Source organism: Cydia amplana, chromosome 21, assembly GCF_948474715.1.
Source record: "Cydia amplana chromosome 21, ilCydAmpl1.1, whole genome shotgun sequence".
NCBI lineage: Eukaryota > Metazoa > Arthropoda > Insecta > Lepidoptera > Tortricidae > Cydia > Cydia amplana.
Genome location: NC_086089.1, coordinates 727,792 through 746,130, shown reverse-complemented (window position 1 = coordinate 746,130; position 18,339 = coordinate 727,792). Strand labels below are relative to the sequence as shown.

At 38.4% G+C, this 18,339-nt stretch overlaps 2 protein-coding genes across 2 annotated transcripts in view; both read left to right on the top strand.

Annotated features, from left to right (window-relative positions):
* Positions 1–3,131: 3,131 nt before the first annotated feature.
* Positions 3,132–4,643, top strand: LOC134658148 (catalase-like; the record flags this gene model as incomplete). The annotated part of the gene is made up of 1 exon (XM_063513757.1): positions 3,132–4,643. A coding segment is annotated over one exon (1,512 nt), but the record flags the coding sequence as incomplete, so codon positions are not given.
* A 12,581-nt stretch (positions 4,644–17,224) lies between these two features.
* The window catches only part of LOC134658025 (orexin/Hypocretin receptor type 1-like), a 115,281-nt gene continuing 114,166 nt past the window's right edge, over positions 17,225–18,339 (top strand). Inside the window, exon 1 of the mRNA XM_063513628.1 lies at positions 17,225–17,504. The gene's annotated coding sequence lies outside the window, so the exon portion shown is untranslated. The remainder of the gene's footprint in view (positions 17,505–18,339) is intronic.

The following is an 18,339-nucleotide window of genomic DNA, read 5'->3' as shown; positions in this document are numbered from 1 at the left end:
TACGGTATTTAATCACGTAATTATTTAAAGGGAACACATAAAGATGAATAAACACATAAACAGAAAGATAAACGAAGTGATTCAGGTGTGATACAGCTCACCCTTAGGACGCGTGGACAGGCCGGCGGCTCGAGCGAAAGTAACCTCTCCTCCGTTCAAAACAAGCCAACCGGTCTGCCAACGGTCACCTGATTCACCGAATGGTTAATAAAGTCGCCAATAGATGGCGCGCAAACACAGGTAACAAGCTAAGCCGCTTGTCAACGTAAATCATCAGACCATAGTTTCACCGTCCGCCACTAGATGGCGCAGACAAACATGAAAATAATCAATTACAGATGGCGCTAATGTCAATAACGCCGACATATATCTTTGATACTTTAGGAGAAATCGATTTTTGACACTTTCTCCATACAAGCCGAACCACGGTGTAGCGCTAATTGCAGTTTAAGCATTACACATATTTACGAGTACGGTACGAGTAATACATATAATGACTTGGCAATCGCACATAATCGATTTCCAAGTCATTATATGTATTACAAATTAAAGATATCTTATTGATACGATTTTAACACCCCCTGGCACTGATTAAAATAACCCACTTGGTTTCACATTACATCTCAAAACTTTTTTGTAGTAGAAGCGTTGCGAGACTTGCACCTTTTTACATGTAATGTTTTTGATGGGATCTCATCTCTTTTTGTAGGAAGTCCTTCTTTTCGGGTCTCATAACATACCATAACTAAACACATCTTCATTCATACTCACATCGTACATCGTAGTGTACCTTTACTTTACCTACTATTTGTAGGAACTGCGACAGTAACTTTGTAATTTAGTTAAGTTAGTTTATTTCTTTATTAATGTACATTTACCTGTTAATAAACTTTGTAATATCATATATTTGTATGGGATTACAAACTTACTTATGCAGTTCTTAGAAACCAAACTTAATCTTTAAAACGTGACGACTGATATGGCAATATTTTTAGGTTTTCTATGGCTTGATAAGCTGAAAACTACTTATCTTTAAAATTTGAAGCTTGTGGGTATGCTAGAAGTACCTTAGAATTATGATGATCGTGAGTGAGTGACTCAGTGTCGAAATTTAGGAATGTTGACAGACAATAATTCTTAAACTACAAATTCAAATTGAATGTTTTTGAGAATATATCTTAAGAATGTTAAGCCCTATAGATTACTGAAAATTCAGGGTTCTAGCTTCAGCCAGCACAAAATTACAGGACGTCGAAAATGGCCTGAAACGCTTCGAGAAAAGGATGGTACGGCCGTGCCTCTTTGTTTTGCTCGACTTGGCGGGGGCACTGCCGTGCCCCCAGATTACGTAAAATGTAGTGTTTTTATTAGTTTTTATCAAATCGTAAACTTTATTTTCATTAATTAATTATTAATAATTCATACTCGTATGTGTTTTGGAACGATGCGTTCTGACGTTTTTCAGGGATCTATTATAAACCGTTAATATACCGTTGAATGTCGTGTGAACTTTTTTTCTCTTTCTTTTTGCTAACGACGTGAAAGGGACAGAGATAATGAAATCCAAGTATTTTGAACTTGTATTAGACCCCGCATGTTAAAATGACATATGAATTTAAGGTCACTTGAATGTCATTTTGTCTCACTCAGTGAGCAAAAAGCGATTTTGCTCACTGTTTTTAAGTAGCAAAGTACCCTTGTTTGAGCTGCTTCGGTGAAATAGTTATTTGTTTTACAAGGGGGCAAAGTTGTTGTTTAACCGCTCGTGCTAATATTGATACCCGAGCAAGCGAAAGATTCCAAAATTGAACCACGAGCGTAGCGAGTGGTTCGAAAAATGGAATCTTGAGCGTTGCGAGGGTTTCAAAGCACGAGGGTTAAACAAAATTTGCCCCCGAGTGAAACACAAAATTTTTCACCACACCAACCCGAAGCAAATATTAAATGTAAAATATCAAACAAAATCAGACCAAATCAAATCCAAATGAATGTTGTTAAATATTTATCATCCAAAATTATCATTTAAAAGTCAATTCTACCAGCAAATTTAAATAACAACTCAAAATTCGCATTTGATTACTTTGCCTTACATGTGAATTTTAGCAACTTTGCTATCAGTTTTTGAAGTGCAAAGTAAGCCTTTCCGAGCTGGTGTGGTGAAAAAACATTCACACAAATAGATTTCAAGCCGAATACTTGTTTCCGCTAGGAATATCTTCTAATTAACGATATCCGTTCATACAATGTAATATAGGATGTAACCGATTACGTGAACCAGTAGGTAATATATAGAGATTTTATATTTACACGCTATCATCTGGAGCCATGCAGTGGCTGGTTGCGTTAGTCTGCCTTGCCATAAATAATGCATATGGAGTCCGCTACCTCAATGCCTCATTAGACGCTGTCCAGCGGCAGTTGCAGGAGTTTAAAATAATACATCCGGTAAGCATTTGTATAGTAGACAAAATATAATTTACACCAATTTCTTGAAAAACGTGTAAGGCGAAGTGCAATACTTATTTTCACCACACCAGCTGGTAACGCCTCTCTTGATTGTTCTAGAACTGATGAGAAAGTTGCATTTTATCCACATGTGTGGCAAAGATTAGGAATCTGATGCAAATTTTGAGTTGTTTCCTTTTGTTGGCTGGTGGAATTGACTTTTAAATGATGATTTCGAATGATAAATATTTGGATTCGATATGGTTCGATTTTGTTTGATATTTTACAGTTAGTACCTATTTTCCTTGCGTTGGTGTGGTGAAATTTTATGTGTTTCACTCGGTGGCAAAGTTTGTTAGTAGGTGTAATAACACTAATAACTATTGTTTTACTAGGAGGCAAGGTTGTTGTTTAACCCCTCGTGCTAATATTGATACTCGAGCAAGCGAAAGATTCCAAAATTGAACCGCGAGCGTAGCGAGTGGTTCGAAAATGGAATCTTGAGCGTTGCGAGGGTTCCAGAACCTGAGGGTTAAACAAACTTTGCCACCGAGTAAAACAAAATTTTATTGCAATAATATATAGTTTCTTTTTTTTTTTTTTGAAAATAAATACTGCAATAATATTAAGACTTTAGAATAATTATCTGTTTGAGACAAAACACGGACAATGGGTTGTAATTCTAATGTGTGTACCCATTGCAGAAACCTATTGGAGTGCTGACAACTACGGCTGGCAAACCGGTGGAGGTGCGGGAGACAGTTACCCTCAACACAGATTTCTTCAACAACCAGCATTTCTGGGATCTGCAATCTGCTTCTGAACATGAACGCATCCCGGAGCGCTCGGTGCACTCGCGCGGCACGGGCGCATATGGTTACTTCGAAGTTATTAACGACGTCTCCAAATACACCAAAGCTGATGTCTTCAATGGCATTGGAAAGAGGACCCCCGTCGTCGTACGATTCTCCTACCTAATCCAAAGTCGCGGAGGAGTAGATGTGGTTAGAGAGACGGGAGCCTTAGTATCCAAATTCTACACAAACGAGGGCAATTTAGATTTTCTGAGCTTATCATTTCCAGTTTTCCTCTATAATTCTCCACATTTATTTAGTCCGTTGATTCATGCTTTCATGAGAAACCCTAAGACAAACATTCTCGATGCTACATCTCGCTTAGATCTCGTCATGCTTACGCCTGAAATCATCCACCAGATATTATGGTTGTTCTCTGATTACGGTATCTTTAATGGCTACAGACATATGAACGCATTCCCTATCCACGCATACGAGCTCGTCAACAAGCACGGCGACAGCTATTTCGTGAGATTCAATTTCATTACTGAACAGGGCCTGGAGCTACTCACCGATAGAGCTGCCGGTGCTCTTAGAGCTAATGACCCGGACTACTCCATCAGAGACCTTTACGATGCAATAGCAGCAGGAAGCTACCCCTCTTGGAGACTAGATATGGACATCATTCCTAAGTCTCACATTGCTAAGCTTAACTACAATCCTTTCGACATGAACGCTTTATGGAGAAATGGAACATACCATACAGTAACTATCGGACGCTTAATCTTAAACAGAAATCCTGATAACAACTTTAAGGATGTCGAACAAACGGCCTTTAATCCCGGTAATTTGGTGCCCGGAATACCAGGACCGGTTGACGACATGTTCAAAGCGCGAAGATTCTCCTACCGAGATGCTCAAGCTTACCGGTTAGGCATCAATCATAACAATATTGAAGTCAATCAGCCGAAGTATAGAAAGACCTACAACCGAGACGGTGTGCCGTCAGTGCTAGATAATATGAAAGATGCGCCGAATTACTATGAGAACTCGTTCAACGGCCCAGTTCCGTATGTGGACGTAGCGAAACCTAAAGAGGCGGTATCGGTTAAGTTCAGACAGTCAACGGATCTTGGAGAGTCTTCTTATTTCTACAACGCGTACGTTAATACGGAGGGCAAGAGAAACAGGTTAGCAGCAAACATAGCCAGCGTGATGGTGAACGCGGTTGAAGAAGTGCAGATCAAATGGCTGAAGATCTTGTACCTCATAGACCGTGACCTGGGCGCGCGCGTCGAGGCCGCGCTGCCGGTTGCTGAGGCCCAGAAACTTTTACAGCGTCCAAGGCTCGTATTAGTCGAGGAGAACCCAAAAACATATGATCTAGTACCCAGGTGCCAGTAGTAAAATGAGGTACAGTCAGTAATAATATCCAGTGATCGGCGATTCGGTTGCTACGCTGCAGAATCTAGTAGAATTGTTAGTATAGATACGCCAATAAACCTGCGATATCGATTGAATCACAAAATATACGATAAAGGACTAACTTGTTCTAAAAATAATAACTTGTTCTACACACGCTTATCGGCACTATGTGTAGGAGGACACGCAATTTTTTCCGGTACTTATCTCTTTGGAATAGGTATGTTTTGCACAAAGCTCATTTTTGTTGTAATCTGTAAATAACTTTTAATACAACAAATAAGTAAATTTTGCTACTTGATTTACCTATTTCTGTATTTTTTTCGTCATCCCTAATTTCCTCAAAGTGGATCCAGTCTGGGTTCACCTTTGTCGTGGAAATGAAATTAGCGGTGGAATGTCCTCTCGAGAAATCCCGGTAACTTCATTGAGGGCACTTCGCCTTTTAATGCCGGGAATGGCGGGAATTCCCCGAACCGTTTGTAGGCAACGGTTCTAGGTTTGACTAAGTATAATTTAATGTACTTACTTAAGTCATTCCTGTGCTAATAATATACAAATATCTTTATACATATTCTTGCTTTTAAGGGTGGGTATACCTCCTCCAAGATATAATCACTCACTGTATCTCCTGAATACATATTTTCGTAGTTTCCAGACCACTAACATTATGTTTTGGTACATTCAAGCTGCTAATTACCTGCATAGCGCGCAGTTTGTCTCCAAGTAGTAATTTTCGAGTTCTAGGCTATAACCGCGAAAACCGAAGTTATCAAATTGCGGGCATCTTTCTTTGTCACCCTAATCACGCCTTAAGTGGTGTAAAAGAGAAGAATGCCCACAATTTGCGAACTTCGGTGTTCGCGGTAGACCCTCTAGTCGGACTTCTATAGTTATTCTAGTTCGTTGTGTGAAGGCGGCAATCCAAGCTCGAATTTTGAGCGTCAATTTGGCAACTCTCCCAGGTTTAATTGATGGACTCTTCAGAGTCCCGCTTATTTGCAGTTCTGTGATTTTATTTTTTCGGTACGGGGGGCGCTTAATGAAGGTCTTACGAAAATACTAGTGTTACGAATGCATGCAAACTTCATTTATGGTACAATAAAAATAAGAAGGTAGAGTAGCGCTGGTAAGGCTGAGTCAGTATTTACTTATACAGGTTGCTTCCTGTAACAGGAGCAATAAATTAAACTAAAGGCTGTACTCCTCAAACTGACCAACATTTGTTCAGCAACTTTTAAAAATTATGAATCCTTTAGACTTCCTCTTTTTCATACAAAATAAATATTGCCTTCAATGTACGTTGACATCAGTGTGTTTGACGTTGCTTGTCACGGTTTAAACATAACAAAATTTGCAATACATTGCGTAATAAACTTAAAAGTGTAATTAAAATCAAAACATGACTTATTTTCAAAAGTTGCTGAACAAATGTTGGTCAGTTTGAGGAGTACAGTCTACTGTTTAATTTATTGCTCCTGTTACAGGAAGCACCCTGTATGTATGCGGGCATATGGAAGCTAGCGTAGACGATTACCGTCGCCCTTGGACATGCAACACCCTAGAGATCACTTTTTTGAGTTGCGTATTGAACTAGGAACTTTATAGTTTCGCCATGTCCGTCTGTCTGTCCATCCGCGGCTTTGGCCTTGATCTTTCACTCGATGGACACATATGTATTCGTTAATCAATCATGGCAACGAAATGGTAAAATACAAATTACAATTTTTATTTTTTTAGGGTTCCGTACCCAAACGGTAAAAACGGGACCCTATTACTAAGACTCCGCTGTCCGTCCGTCCGTCCGTCCGTCCGTCTGTCACCAGGCTGTGTCTCACGAACCGTGATAGCTAGACATTTGAAATTTTCACAGATGATGTATTTCTGTTGCCGCTATAACAACAAATACTAAAAACAGAATAAAATAAAGATTTAATTGGGGCTCCCATACAACAAACGTGATTTTTGACCGAAGTTAAGCAACGTCGGGCGGGGTCAGTACCTACTTGGATGGGTGACCGTTTTTTTTGCTTGTTTTGCTCTATTTTTTGTTGATGGTGCGGAACCCTCCGTGCGCGAACCCGACTCGCACTTGGCCGATTTTTAGGGTTCCGTAGCCAAATGGCAAAAAACGGAACCCTTATAGATTCGTCATGTCTGTCTGTCTGTCTGTCCGTCTGTCCGTCTGTCTGTCCGTCCGTATGTCACAGCCACTTTTCTCCGAAACTATAAGAACTGTACTGTTGAAACTTGGTAAGTAGATGTATTCTGTGAACCGCATTAAGATTTTCACACAAAAATAGAAAAAAAACAATACATTTTTGGGGTTCCCCATACTTCGAACTGAAACTCAAAAATTTTTTTTTCATCAAACCCATACGTGTGGGGTATCTATGGATAGGTCTTCAAAAATGATATTGAGGTTCCTAATATCATTTTTTTCTAAACTGAATAGTTTGCGCGAGAGACACTTTCAAAGTGGTAAAATGTGTCCCCCCCCCCCCCTAACTTCTAAAATAAGAGAATGATAAAACTAAAAAAAATATATGATGTACAATACCATGTAAACTTCCACCGAAAATTGGTTTGAACGAGATCTAGTAAGTAGTTTTTTTTTTTATACGTCATAAATCGCCTAAATACGGAACCCTTCATGGGCGAGTCCGACTCGCACTTGGCCGCTTTTTTATTTATAACCGCCTCAAAATGCGGTTACGTTTTAGGTCCTCAAGGCAAATATAGCGGCCTTCCCCTGAGTCGGAACGCGCTTTGTACTAATCCTTGGCAATTTCTCAGATGAGATTACAATGACAAGAATACAATAACAGGAATCTGAACAATGGTTGAGATTCAGTTTAGTAATGAAGGTTGAAAGCTCAGAAAGTCATTCTATAAGCACGTCATCAAAAAAGGCATATTACCACAGTTGTTTCGTAGTGCCTTACGATCTTTCATCACTAGCATGCTATTGTTATTGTTAACTCTGATTAGCTTTCCTACAAACAAACAAATAAAAGGAAACCCGTAATATCTATCATGCTTAGTAGTGTTTCTGAAGATTCATCGTCTTTTTGTATTCACGGTGCGGCTTTCTATAATTTATTAGCACCTTCCTAGATTTTGGGATTCCGTTTTTAGGCGATTGAATTTTTTACGATAGCTCTTTCGCAAAACAGATACATATTTTATTACATCACTCGTTTATTTTTGACCATTTAGTACCGTTGTTTTGAAGGTAGCAGACTGCATCCAAAGAAGATAAGTATAATTAAACACTTGCTGTAACAAAGCAGTATTGTGTGATTTTAACCGTACCGTTATTGAGACTGAAAATCTTTCTAAATATGTGGCAATTCAAAACCCTTTAACAATTTCCATTAAAGTCATTTATTGGACAAAAATATTTCGCAAGTCCGGTTGTTTTCCTCTAGGTACATTCTCAAAATTTTATATAGATTTTATTAGGGTTCCGTACCCAAAGGGTAAAAACGGGACCCTATTACTAAGACTCCGCTGTCCGTCCGTCCGTCCGTCTGTCATCAGGCTGTATCTCACGAACCGTGATAGCTAGACAGTCGAAATTTTCACAGATGATGTATTTCTGTTGCCGCTATAACAACAAATACTAAAAACAGAATAAAATAAAGATTTAAGTGAGGCTCCCATACAACAAACGTGATTTTTGACCGAAGTTAAGCAATGTCGGGCGGGGTCAGTACTTGGATGGGTGACCGTTTTTTTGCTTGTTTTTTTTTGCTTGTTTTGCTCTATTTTTTGTTGATGGTGCGGAACCCTCCGTGCACGAGTCCGACTCGCACTTGGCCGGTTTTTAGGGTTCCGTAGCCAAATGGCAAAAAACGGAACCCTTATAGATTCGTCATGTCTGTCTGTCTGTCTGTCTGTCTGTCTGTCTGTCTGTCTGTCTGTCTGTCTGTCCGTCTGTCTGTCCGTCCGTATGTCACAGCCACTTTTCTCCGAAACTATAAGAACTATACTGTTGAAACTTGGTAAGTAGATGTATTCTGTGAACCGCATTAAGATTTTCACACAAAAATAGAAAAAAAACAATAAATTTTTGGGGTTCCCCATACTACGAACTGAAACTCAAAATTTTTTTTTTCATCAAACCCATACGTGTGGGGTATCAATGGATAGGTCTTCAAAAATGATATTGAGGTTCCTAATATCATTTTTTTCTAAACTGAATAGTTTGCGCGAGAGACACTTCCAAAGTGGTAAAATGTGTCCCCCCCCCCTAACTTCTAAAATAAGAGAATGATAAAACTAAAAAAAATATATGATGTACATTACCATGTAAACTTCCATAGAAAATTGGTTTGAACGAGATCTAGCAAGTAGTTTTTTTTTAATACGTCATAAATCGCCTAAATACGGAACCCTTCATGGGCGAGTCCGACTCGCACTTGGCTGCTTTTTATATATTTTTGCGGCTTTGGCTCTAGTTTCGGCCGAAACCGAAACCGAAACCGAAACTTTTGCAGATTTATTAAAATCGTTAAAAAAATTTCATTAAGCCGGTATCGATTTTAGTCGCAAAAATGTAAAATTAATAGATTTATTCGTTGAAATTATACACCTTTTGTTCCGTAATAGAAATAACAAGTACTGAGCCCGTACCATGAGTCACTGACAGTGTCAAAACTGACATTTACGCAATCGAGAACGTAATTTACTTTCTATGCATCTCGTTTGCACTAATATGCGAGTACGAGCGAGATGTATAGAAAATAAATTACGTTCTCGACGGCGTTTATGTCAGTGCCAAACTGATGGTAGCCGTACTAGTATCTATTATCACGTCTTCTTATCTTTCACTTTTACAGATCATTTTTTTGCAAACAGACTCACTAAATTAGTAATGTTTTTTTTTCTGATGGACGTTTAGGTAAACGCGCGTAAAGCACTGATTTATAAATTTCGTAAAGTTTGGACTGCTAAAAATAGTAATTTTGTATTACACATAGCCTGTACTCCACCTTTAATAGAGTACATTTTTGTTATATGATATTGAACAAGGGTAAATGAAAGTTAGACGAAATCAATTTTCACCAGAAATTACTTCAAGTGACAATTTTTCGTGAAAATCGACTTAATTTCAACGTACTTAATTTTGATAATCAAACAACTTACAACATTTCCTGAAACTGTTCTTATACATCATTTTGTATAATTCACCACTATAATTTTTTGATGAATTTTTAAAAACTGCCCCTTCTTGTCATATATAAGGCAAGATGAGAAGACGTGCTAATAGAAACCAATACTTGTTATTTAGCTATTACGTAACAAAAGGTGTACAATTTCAACGACTATATCTATCAATTTTACATTTTGGCTCTAAACTCGTTAACGGGCTCTTAAGACTGCGTCAATTGTCCAGTGGCGCCATCATTAGAGGAATTGTGTTTTCTAATAAACCAATTAATGTCTCGGTATAGGATAAATATTGTTGTACCTACTACTTGCTCCCCAACTTTTGGTTTGTCACAGACTTAGTTTCATAGTAGAACATACGAATGTTTCGGCCCGGCCGAAAGGTTCGGCCGTTCTTTGGCCGAAACCGAAACTACGGCCGAAACATGATTTTATGGCCGAACCTGGCCGAAACCGAAACCGAATCTTCGGTCGGACACTAATATTTTTGTTGTCGATTAAGTTTTTGGATTTTTTCTAATGATGGAGCCATGAGCGTCGCGAGGGCAGCTCACAAAGTTTTGCGAGATTACAGTAAGTACAGTACAGTTTGCCTACTAATCTAAACATTAATACCTATCATCGTCCCCACAATGCGTATTAGGTTGTAACTTTAGTAGTCGTTAACCCATGAGTAGAGAGTAAAAGCTCTCGTGCCCTTCAATTATAAATTGTGTAGGTTCGATATCACCCTAGTCCAGATTACTTTCAATAGACTCAGCATTTTCCGACTTTTCCGCTGAGTTATATCGCGGTAGACCCGTTTGTGTGATTAAATATGTGTACAAAACGCGAGAGTTTAAAGTCTAATGGACACCTTAGTAAAGTTAAGCAGACGAACCGTATGGGCCCAGAGTAGGATATTTTTTTTTCACAATTTTCATCTGTCTCGTTATAGTATTTTCAGTATGACCATCTTAATACATTTTTGACATTCTGGATAATGACCCCAAAATCACCCAGTATTGCTGTGATGATGCTCCGTTTAGTAGGTAGCCAAGTGGTCTGTGCATTAATCATAACCCAAACGAGCCATGGCAAAGATAAGATTTGAGACAGACGTCAGACATTTTATTATTAGAGATAGCGAACGGTAGATACATTTAATTTGTTACATCACCCCCATATAATATTGTCGGTATGGCACATTTCTCATTGATTCAATATACTTAGTATTCGGTAATTTCTGGTGTTTACAGTGAACCTCCCTTATTTATTGTACTTTTTCTCCAATAGGTATGCTCGGAAATGTTACCTTATTGTAGCAAAAACAGTAAGGGAAGTAGTTATTTATGGTCAAATGAAGAAAAAAATCAACCATTATTGTCTTGTTTAGCGGACGGGAAGTTCATTACTGTATGTTTTTTTACATAATTATATCCACTAAGAAAAATAAATTCAATTCAGCCATTTATTGTAGGCGCGGGCCGAATCTACAAGACCCGGTCAGCTATCATCCACACATCCACACATTAGCCAAGACCTGATAACTTTTTGACAGTACGAGCCTCGAGTCGAGTCAAGTCGAGTGCGAGGTTTCTTCTAGTCAACATTTAACATGAAAATATTTTTGGTGGGATTTGATATACAAATAAGAGTACTGGAGTAGAAAAAAACACGTAGAGGCAGGTAACAGACATTGGCATTTTTATCGTTACTCGGCGAGATGGACGAGTAAGCCAGCCACGAATAAAATTGAAACTATAAATAAATTCCTATCTGTTATTGAAAATCTCAATTCGAACGTTATTGACGAGGGTGTATGAAAAGTTTTCAATGGATTTACATCGAGTGGTGATAATAAGTTTCTACGCGTAGGTATAGAAAAATGTGCGGTTACTGAAACCGTAACCGCTTATAAATAGGCCTTTTAAAAAGATGACTAATAATCTGGAGTTTTGATTGATTTTTTGAAGTGAAAATTTCTTTAGCGGCGCTGGGCACTTTATGAGGTGGGGAAAAAATTATAAACTCGAGACAGTGTAAGGCGATCACGTGACCGTAAGGCCCCGTAAGGCGATCACGTGACCGTAAGGTGGCCACTCATAATTTAAATGGCATTTAAATCAATAAAGAAAAAGCGGCCAAGTGCGAGTCGGACTCGCCCATGAAGGGTTCCGTATTTAGGCGATTTATGACGTATTAAAAAAAAACTACTTACTAGATCTCGTTCAAACCAATTTTCGGTGGAAGTTTACACGGTAATGTACATCATATATTTTTTTTAGTTTTATCATTCTGTTATTTTAGTAGTTACAGGGGGGGGGACACACATTTTACCACTTTGGAAGTGTCTCTCGCGCAAACTATTCAGTTTAGAAAAAAATGATATTAGAAACCTCAATATCATTTTTGAAGACCTATCCATAGATACCCCACACGTATAGGTTTGATGAAAAAAAAAAATTTTGAGTTTCAGTTCTAAGTATAGGGAACCCCAAAAATGTATTGTTTTTTTTCTATTTTTGTGTGAAAATCTTAATGCGGTTCACAGAATACATCTACTTACCAAGTTTCAACAGTATAGTTCTTATAGTTGCGGAGAAAAGTGACTGTGACATACACGGACAGACGGACAGACAGACAGACAGACAGACAGACATGACGAATCTATAAGGGTTCCGTTTTTTGCCATTTGGCTACGGAACCCTAAAAACTCAATGTTATTTGACATTTATGTTGCGGACCCCTTTTCAAGACTCTTTACCTATGTTCAAATAATTTGACGTTGTCATGGCAGTATGTAAATAAACATGTGAATGAAAAAGTGTGATCTTATTTGAGAATGATAATAATATATAATAAATAAATAGAATACCTCCGCTAAACGTATGTATCGTGTTACCGGGCGTCGGTAACACAGTGAGGTGAGTCTTCACTTCTATCGGCACTCCCGGAGTGCAACTGTTGTTGCTTGTTTTAAATGATATGAAGCTAAGAACCTGATGGTAATCAGTTACGCAAGAGGACTACCAACGCACAGATGAGGACTACCAACCATCTAGTGGTGAAGATGGACATATAGTGATGGCGGAAAGAAGCGGCAGGCGGCGGTGTTTTACATGCGATACAAAATGCAGAGCAAGACTACAGTCATCTCTACGAGACGTCAAGGAGTCAAGCCGACAACAATGAGTCCCTTTCCATTGGATGCGGTCCCAATTTGCCCGTTCGCAACAATAATTTGACTTAAAGGGTTATTATTTCGTTTAGGCCTGCCGCGAACCACGATCGATGTGTTTCCTCCGGGATGTCACACTTACGTACGAATTTACAAGTGCGAAACAGAGGCAACACATCAAATGTGGTTCGCGGTAGGCCCTCAGGTTTTTCGGATCGTACGTTTCGGAAACCGTTGGCTCGAAAATGGAAAATATCGTCCGCTCTACACGCCTATATCTCAATTTTAGGCTTCAGATATTTTCCCGAAAATCATCACATATCCACTAGTTATAAATTGAGTCAGTCAGTAAGCCACGCCAAGTTCGTATATTAGGCTTGATTAGGTTGACTTGAGGTTTGTTAATGAACAATTAATATTAATTTACAATTAAGTTATAATCTCCACCGACCCTGTCCCTTCCTGTAGAATGAAGAATCCCTTTTAATGACCTCCAAGCGTATACTTATAACATGAAGAAAGTTTTAAAGTAATATAATAGTTTTATTTGCTAATCACTGGATTCCACGAAGACGAAGTCCAAGCCCCTCACCCAAGTTGTTAAGTTAGGTTTACGAGTAGGTAAAATACCTACACATTTTTGTCAAGATTGAGTTCTGATGATGGGATCTATAAGAAATCGAGGAGACTGAATAATTTTACGGTTTAGGCTCACTTGTTTTAAGTCACTCGCGCGACATGTTTCGGAGAGCCTAGGTCTCCTTTCTCAAGCACTAACAGTGCGAGCAGCGTTCACGATGGCCGTGTATCGTATACAAGTGAGTCTAAACCGTAAAATTATTCAATGTTAGTATGTCTCACAACAGTTTAAATTCGAGGAGACTCCTCAAATTATAATATAGTGATTATTTTTAGTTTTTATCTAATAACTAGGCATTTGCATTTAAATACCTAGTGCTATTTAATGAAGTAGAACTGCTCATAAAGACCAGAATGGAACTCCCTTACGACAAAAGATATAAACCTTTAGGCTTATTAATTACTGTTATAAGATGCACTAAGTCGGTTTTTTTCTATGTATTAAAGATTATTTGTTCTTATATAAGCTTTCTTTGCTTATATAAGCTTTCTAAGCGGATTGGACTACTTTAGAAATTCGTTTAGAAGCTATTTATTCGTATATGCAATGTTACATTTAATGTGTAAAAATAGAAATCAGAAACGTTGAGAAGCTATCAAAGAGCCGACACGTGTTTCTTATTTATTCTATAGTAATAAGGAAAAGGGCACGTAGGGAATTCATATGAAATCAGCTTGTAAAAATTCATGAGAGTACAGTCAGAATCAATAGTAGCGCCAAAAGCACCTGCTACCCTGTAATTGTTTTCGAAATAAACGTATAGCTCTATATTTTGCGTTCAAAAGTATCTGTTACAGTATAATAGTTCAACACATCTATCTAATTTATCTCTCTAATACCCTTAAACGCGCAATTCTTGTATAGGTATTTATTTAATATCTGGGCGACCGAGCTTTTCTCGGAAAACATTAACTCAAAGATGCGCGTTTTCCCATATATAAGACCTTGCTAGATCGATTTTTTGCCCCCAAATTATTAGATTATATAATTATATTTCGGGGATCTCGGAAACGGCTCTAACGATTTCGATGAAATTTGCTATATGGGGGTTTTTGGGGGCAAAAAATCGATCTAGGTCTTTTCTCTGGGAAAACGTGCATTTTTGTTTTTTTATATGTTTTCCCAGCAATGCTTGGTCAACCAGATATTCTCTTTTTATTAGGCTTCTTCTTCCTCGCGTTGTCCCGGTATTTTGCCACAGCTCATAGGAGCCTGGGGTCCGCTTGGCAACTAATCCCAGTAATTGGCGTGGGCACTAGTTTTTACGAAAGCGACTGCCGTCTGACCTTCCAACCCAGAGGGTAAACTAGGCCCGTATTGGGATTAGTCCGGTTTCCTCACGACGTTTTCCTTCACCGAAAAGCGACTGGTAAATATCAAATGATATTTCGTACATAAGTTCCGAAAAACTCATTGGTACGAGCCGGGGTTCGAACCCGCGACCTCCGGATTGCAAGTCGCACGCTCTTACCGCTAGGCCACCAGCGCTTTTTAGGCTGTAATAGATAATTTTGGCTATAAGCGTAGTCTGATCTTCAACTTTTGATGATGGCTGTGCTAGTCATGGAGCTATACTATGTTATTATTTACTCAAGAGAAGGACTATAACGTTGCCCTCATTCTCTCTTGCTCTTTTATAATTCTAACCATACTCCGGTTTGACAGATACAATTTGGACAAGTGCCGGCTCACCCCACGCGTCGCGCTTCGAGTGACTTGGATTTAATTTTAAAGATATCACTGCACCCCTAACACATGATAGGGGCGCGACAGTATCTCGCGGCGAGATAGACTATCCGTCTTTTTCTAACTATGTTAATAAAAGAGGGACGGGTAGTCTATCTCGCCGCGAGATACTGTCACGCCAATCATGTGCTAGCCCGGCTGGCAGCCATTTAAGCGACAAATGGAAGTGCTGCAGAAGATAAAATAACTTTAGGTGCACAGGTGGTATGGTCGTGCCGAATTTTATAAGAATTATAAGCTTTTTATTAACTTGCAATGTATGTATCTAAGTATGTATGTTACTACGATTGTAAGGGTCAAATCTAGCAAGTTAAATTTGACCCACTTCCCGACTCAATGGAGACAGGAGGTGACCATAGAAACTCTGTGATAAAACAAAACCCCAAACACAACTACTGGTTTTTAGAATTGTCTCGATGAGCAGGTAATTAGTTGCCTGTGGACCTACCAATAGTTATTTGTACAACAAGAGATCAAAGTTTGATATTTCTTCGAGTGCTTATTTTGAGTTCCGTGCAAGCGAAAGATTCTATACTCGCTACGCTCGTGAATCTAATTTAAAATCGCATTTTGCTCATTTTGTCTCACTGAGTGAGCGAATGATATGTTCTCACTGCTGGGGTGAAAAGTTTTGTGAACTACACGAGATCAAAGGTAATTACATCTCGTTCGCTTTTGAGTCCCTTACTACGCTCAAGATTCTAAATTAGATTAGTATAGAATCTTTCGCTTGCACGGGACTCAAAATAAGCACTCGAAGAAATATCAAACTTTGATCTCTTGTTGTACAAATAACAATTTTTTCCAAAAGCTTATAATGACTTTAAATTTAAAATTAAAAGATGGTCCCAAAATTATAACAACCTAAGCTGCTACGCTAGTATATCATAAATTATGTACAGAAAAGCGCATGTAAATCGTTCGATCTTCTGCTGGTGATAAATTGTAACATTACCTAATTCGTGTGAACAAACTTCTTAGGCCTCCCATATATCGTTCCCTCGGGGGTAAAAACATGTAACTTCAAAACTTTAGAACCGATGTTGATTACTTAAAGTTATGGTAAATAAAAGCCTCCCAAAACATCGCGAAGAGTTCAGAAAGTACGCGATTTTATCAAGGACTTATACGAACTCTGGGCATATTCACTAATATATGGGTTTGAGATTAAAGCTGATTTCACTTAACATGGATTCATTTAAACTTTTCTCGAAGATATATATTTAATAAAATAAATTAATTGACCGAACGTTCGCGAGAAGGTCTAAGTTTCAGCGATGGCGAAAGTACTTTCGTATATCCAGATGTTCTCCGCCCTGGGTCGGAAATTTTGTGAGCAGGTTCGGTAGGTAGATATTTTTTTCCCCTTGACCCATATATATGGTGGAAATATTTGCTGCCTATAGGTGAGGTCTTGGTGGCTCAGATGGCAGAGCGCTGGAGTATCGATCCAGAGGCCGTGAGTTCAAGTCTCACCCAAGGCAGTAATTTCTCCACTTTTAAATTTATTCTAAGCTTAATAGCTACGTTCGTTTCTTCAGTTTTGCTCTAGGTACATAAATTGGGCAAAAAACAATACACTCCTTTTTTTGGGCAGTCGTGTAAAAAGAACGCTCTCATAGCGTTAAAATTAACGTTTTTATAGCTGTACCTATATTTCGTTTTTACGTTAGTTGGCTACTTACGATTTTCGCAGTCTAAGGATTTTAATTATGAAACTGACAAGAAACTAGAAGAAGATTTTTCACAAAAGTAGGTGTCTATTATTGCAAACTTTATCAGAACAAAATTCTAATTTAGAATCTGCCATAGACCGTGAAAAACGGCTGCATTCGGTTCAGCTCAGCAGCGGGCAGCGTCGAAGGCGCGTTAGTCGAACTCCGCTAACTGTCGCGCCTGCCCGCCTCCCGCCGTACCCGCACTACGCGGACTTTCCAAAATAAAAGTTTTAAAAAGTTAACCGACTCGATTATGAGGAAATAATTAAAAACTCCGACATTGTGTGCCGTGACGTTTTGTAAATACCAAAAGTTCACATAATTTCATATTATGTTAATAGTTACTAATTGTTTAGTGGGTGTTGTGAAGTTTGATTGAAATATTTGAATGGCTGCCAAAACTAGTAAGTAAATAATAACGTTAATTGTATTCTTGTTTTAGTTTCAAATATTTTGAGTTAAAATATTATGGAGAAACAGAAGCGGCGTGAAATGAAAGTTGGAAGTTTTATATTGTGAGAAAATTTGTCGGTGCAGAACTCAAAACAAAAGGCGGAAATGAAAGAAACTTTTTGAGACGGTGATTATTTAATTTTAAAGTGGATTTAAATTTCCTTGCAGTCTCGGTAAACTATTTACACTGAATGAAAGAGACTTAAATGGTAATGCAGGTTTAAAAAGGTTTTAATTTGAACGACCAGGCGATAAGCAAGGCGAGTAAGTATATTCTGGACAAATCATCGGTAATCGGCTTTCACTTAACTATCCAGTGGATAGTTTTTAGGGTTCCATACCCAAAGGGTAAAAACGGGACCCTATTACTAAGACTCCGCTCTCCGTCTGTCTGTCACCATGCTGTAATTATTAACTCATGAACCCTGCTAGACAGTTGAAATTTTCACAGATAATGTATTTCTGTTGCCGCTATAACAACAAATAATAAAAACTAGGTTAAAACTGTAGCCTTTGTCTACAAAATAATCGATTGACAATTCATTCGCCAAAACGGGCATAGTAGTTTCGCGGTCATGGTGAAAAGGTGAAACACACTACATAAACATACCTACACACAAACGGTCAAGGAATTTAATTTCGTTACCATTTCGTACCTTGTCACAGTGACAATAGTATGAGGTCCCTACTTCCCTAGCGATTTTCATATTGATTGTCACTGTGACAAGGTACGAAATGGTATGGAAATTAAATTAGTTGATTGTCATTTGTCATACATAGCTAAAA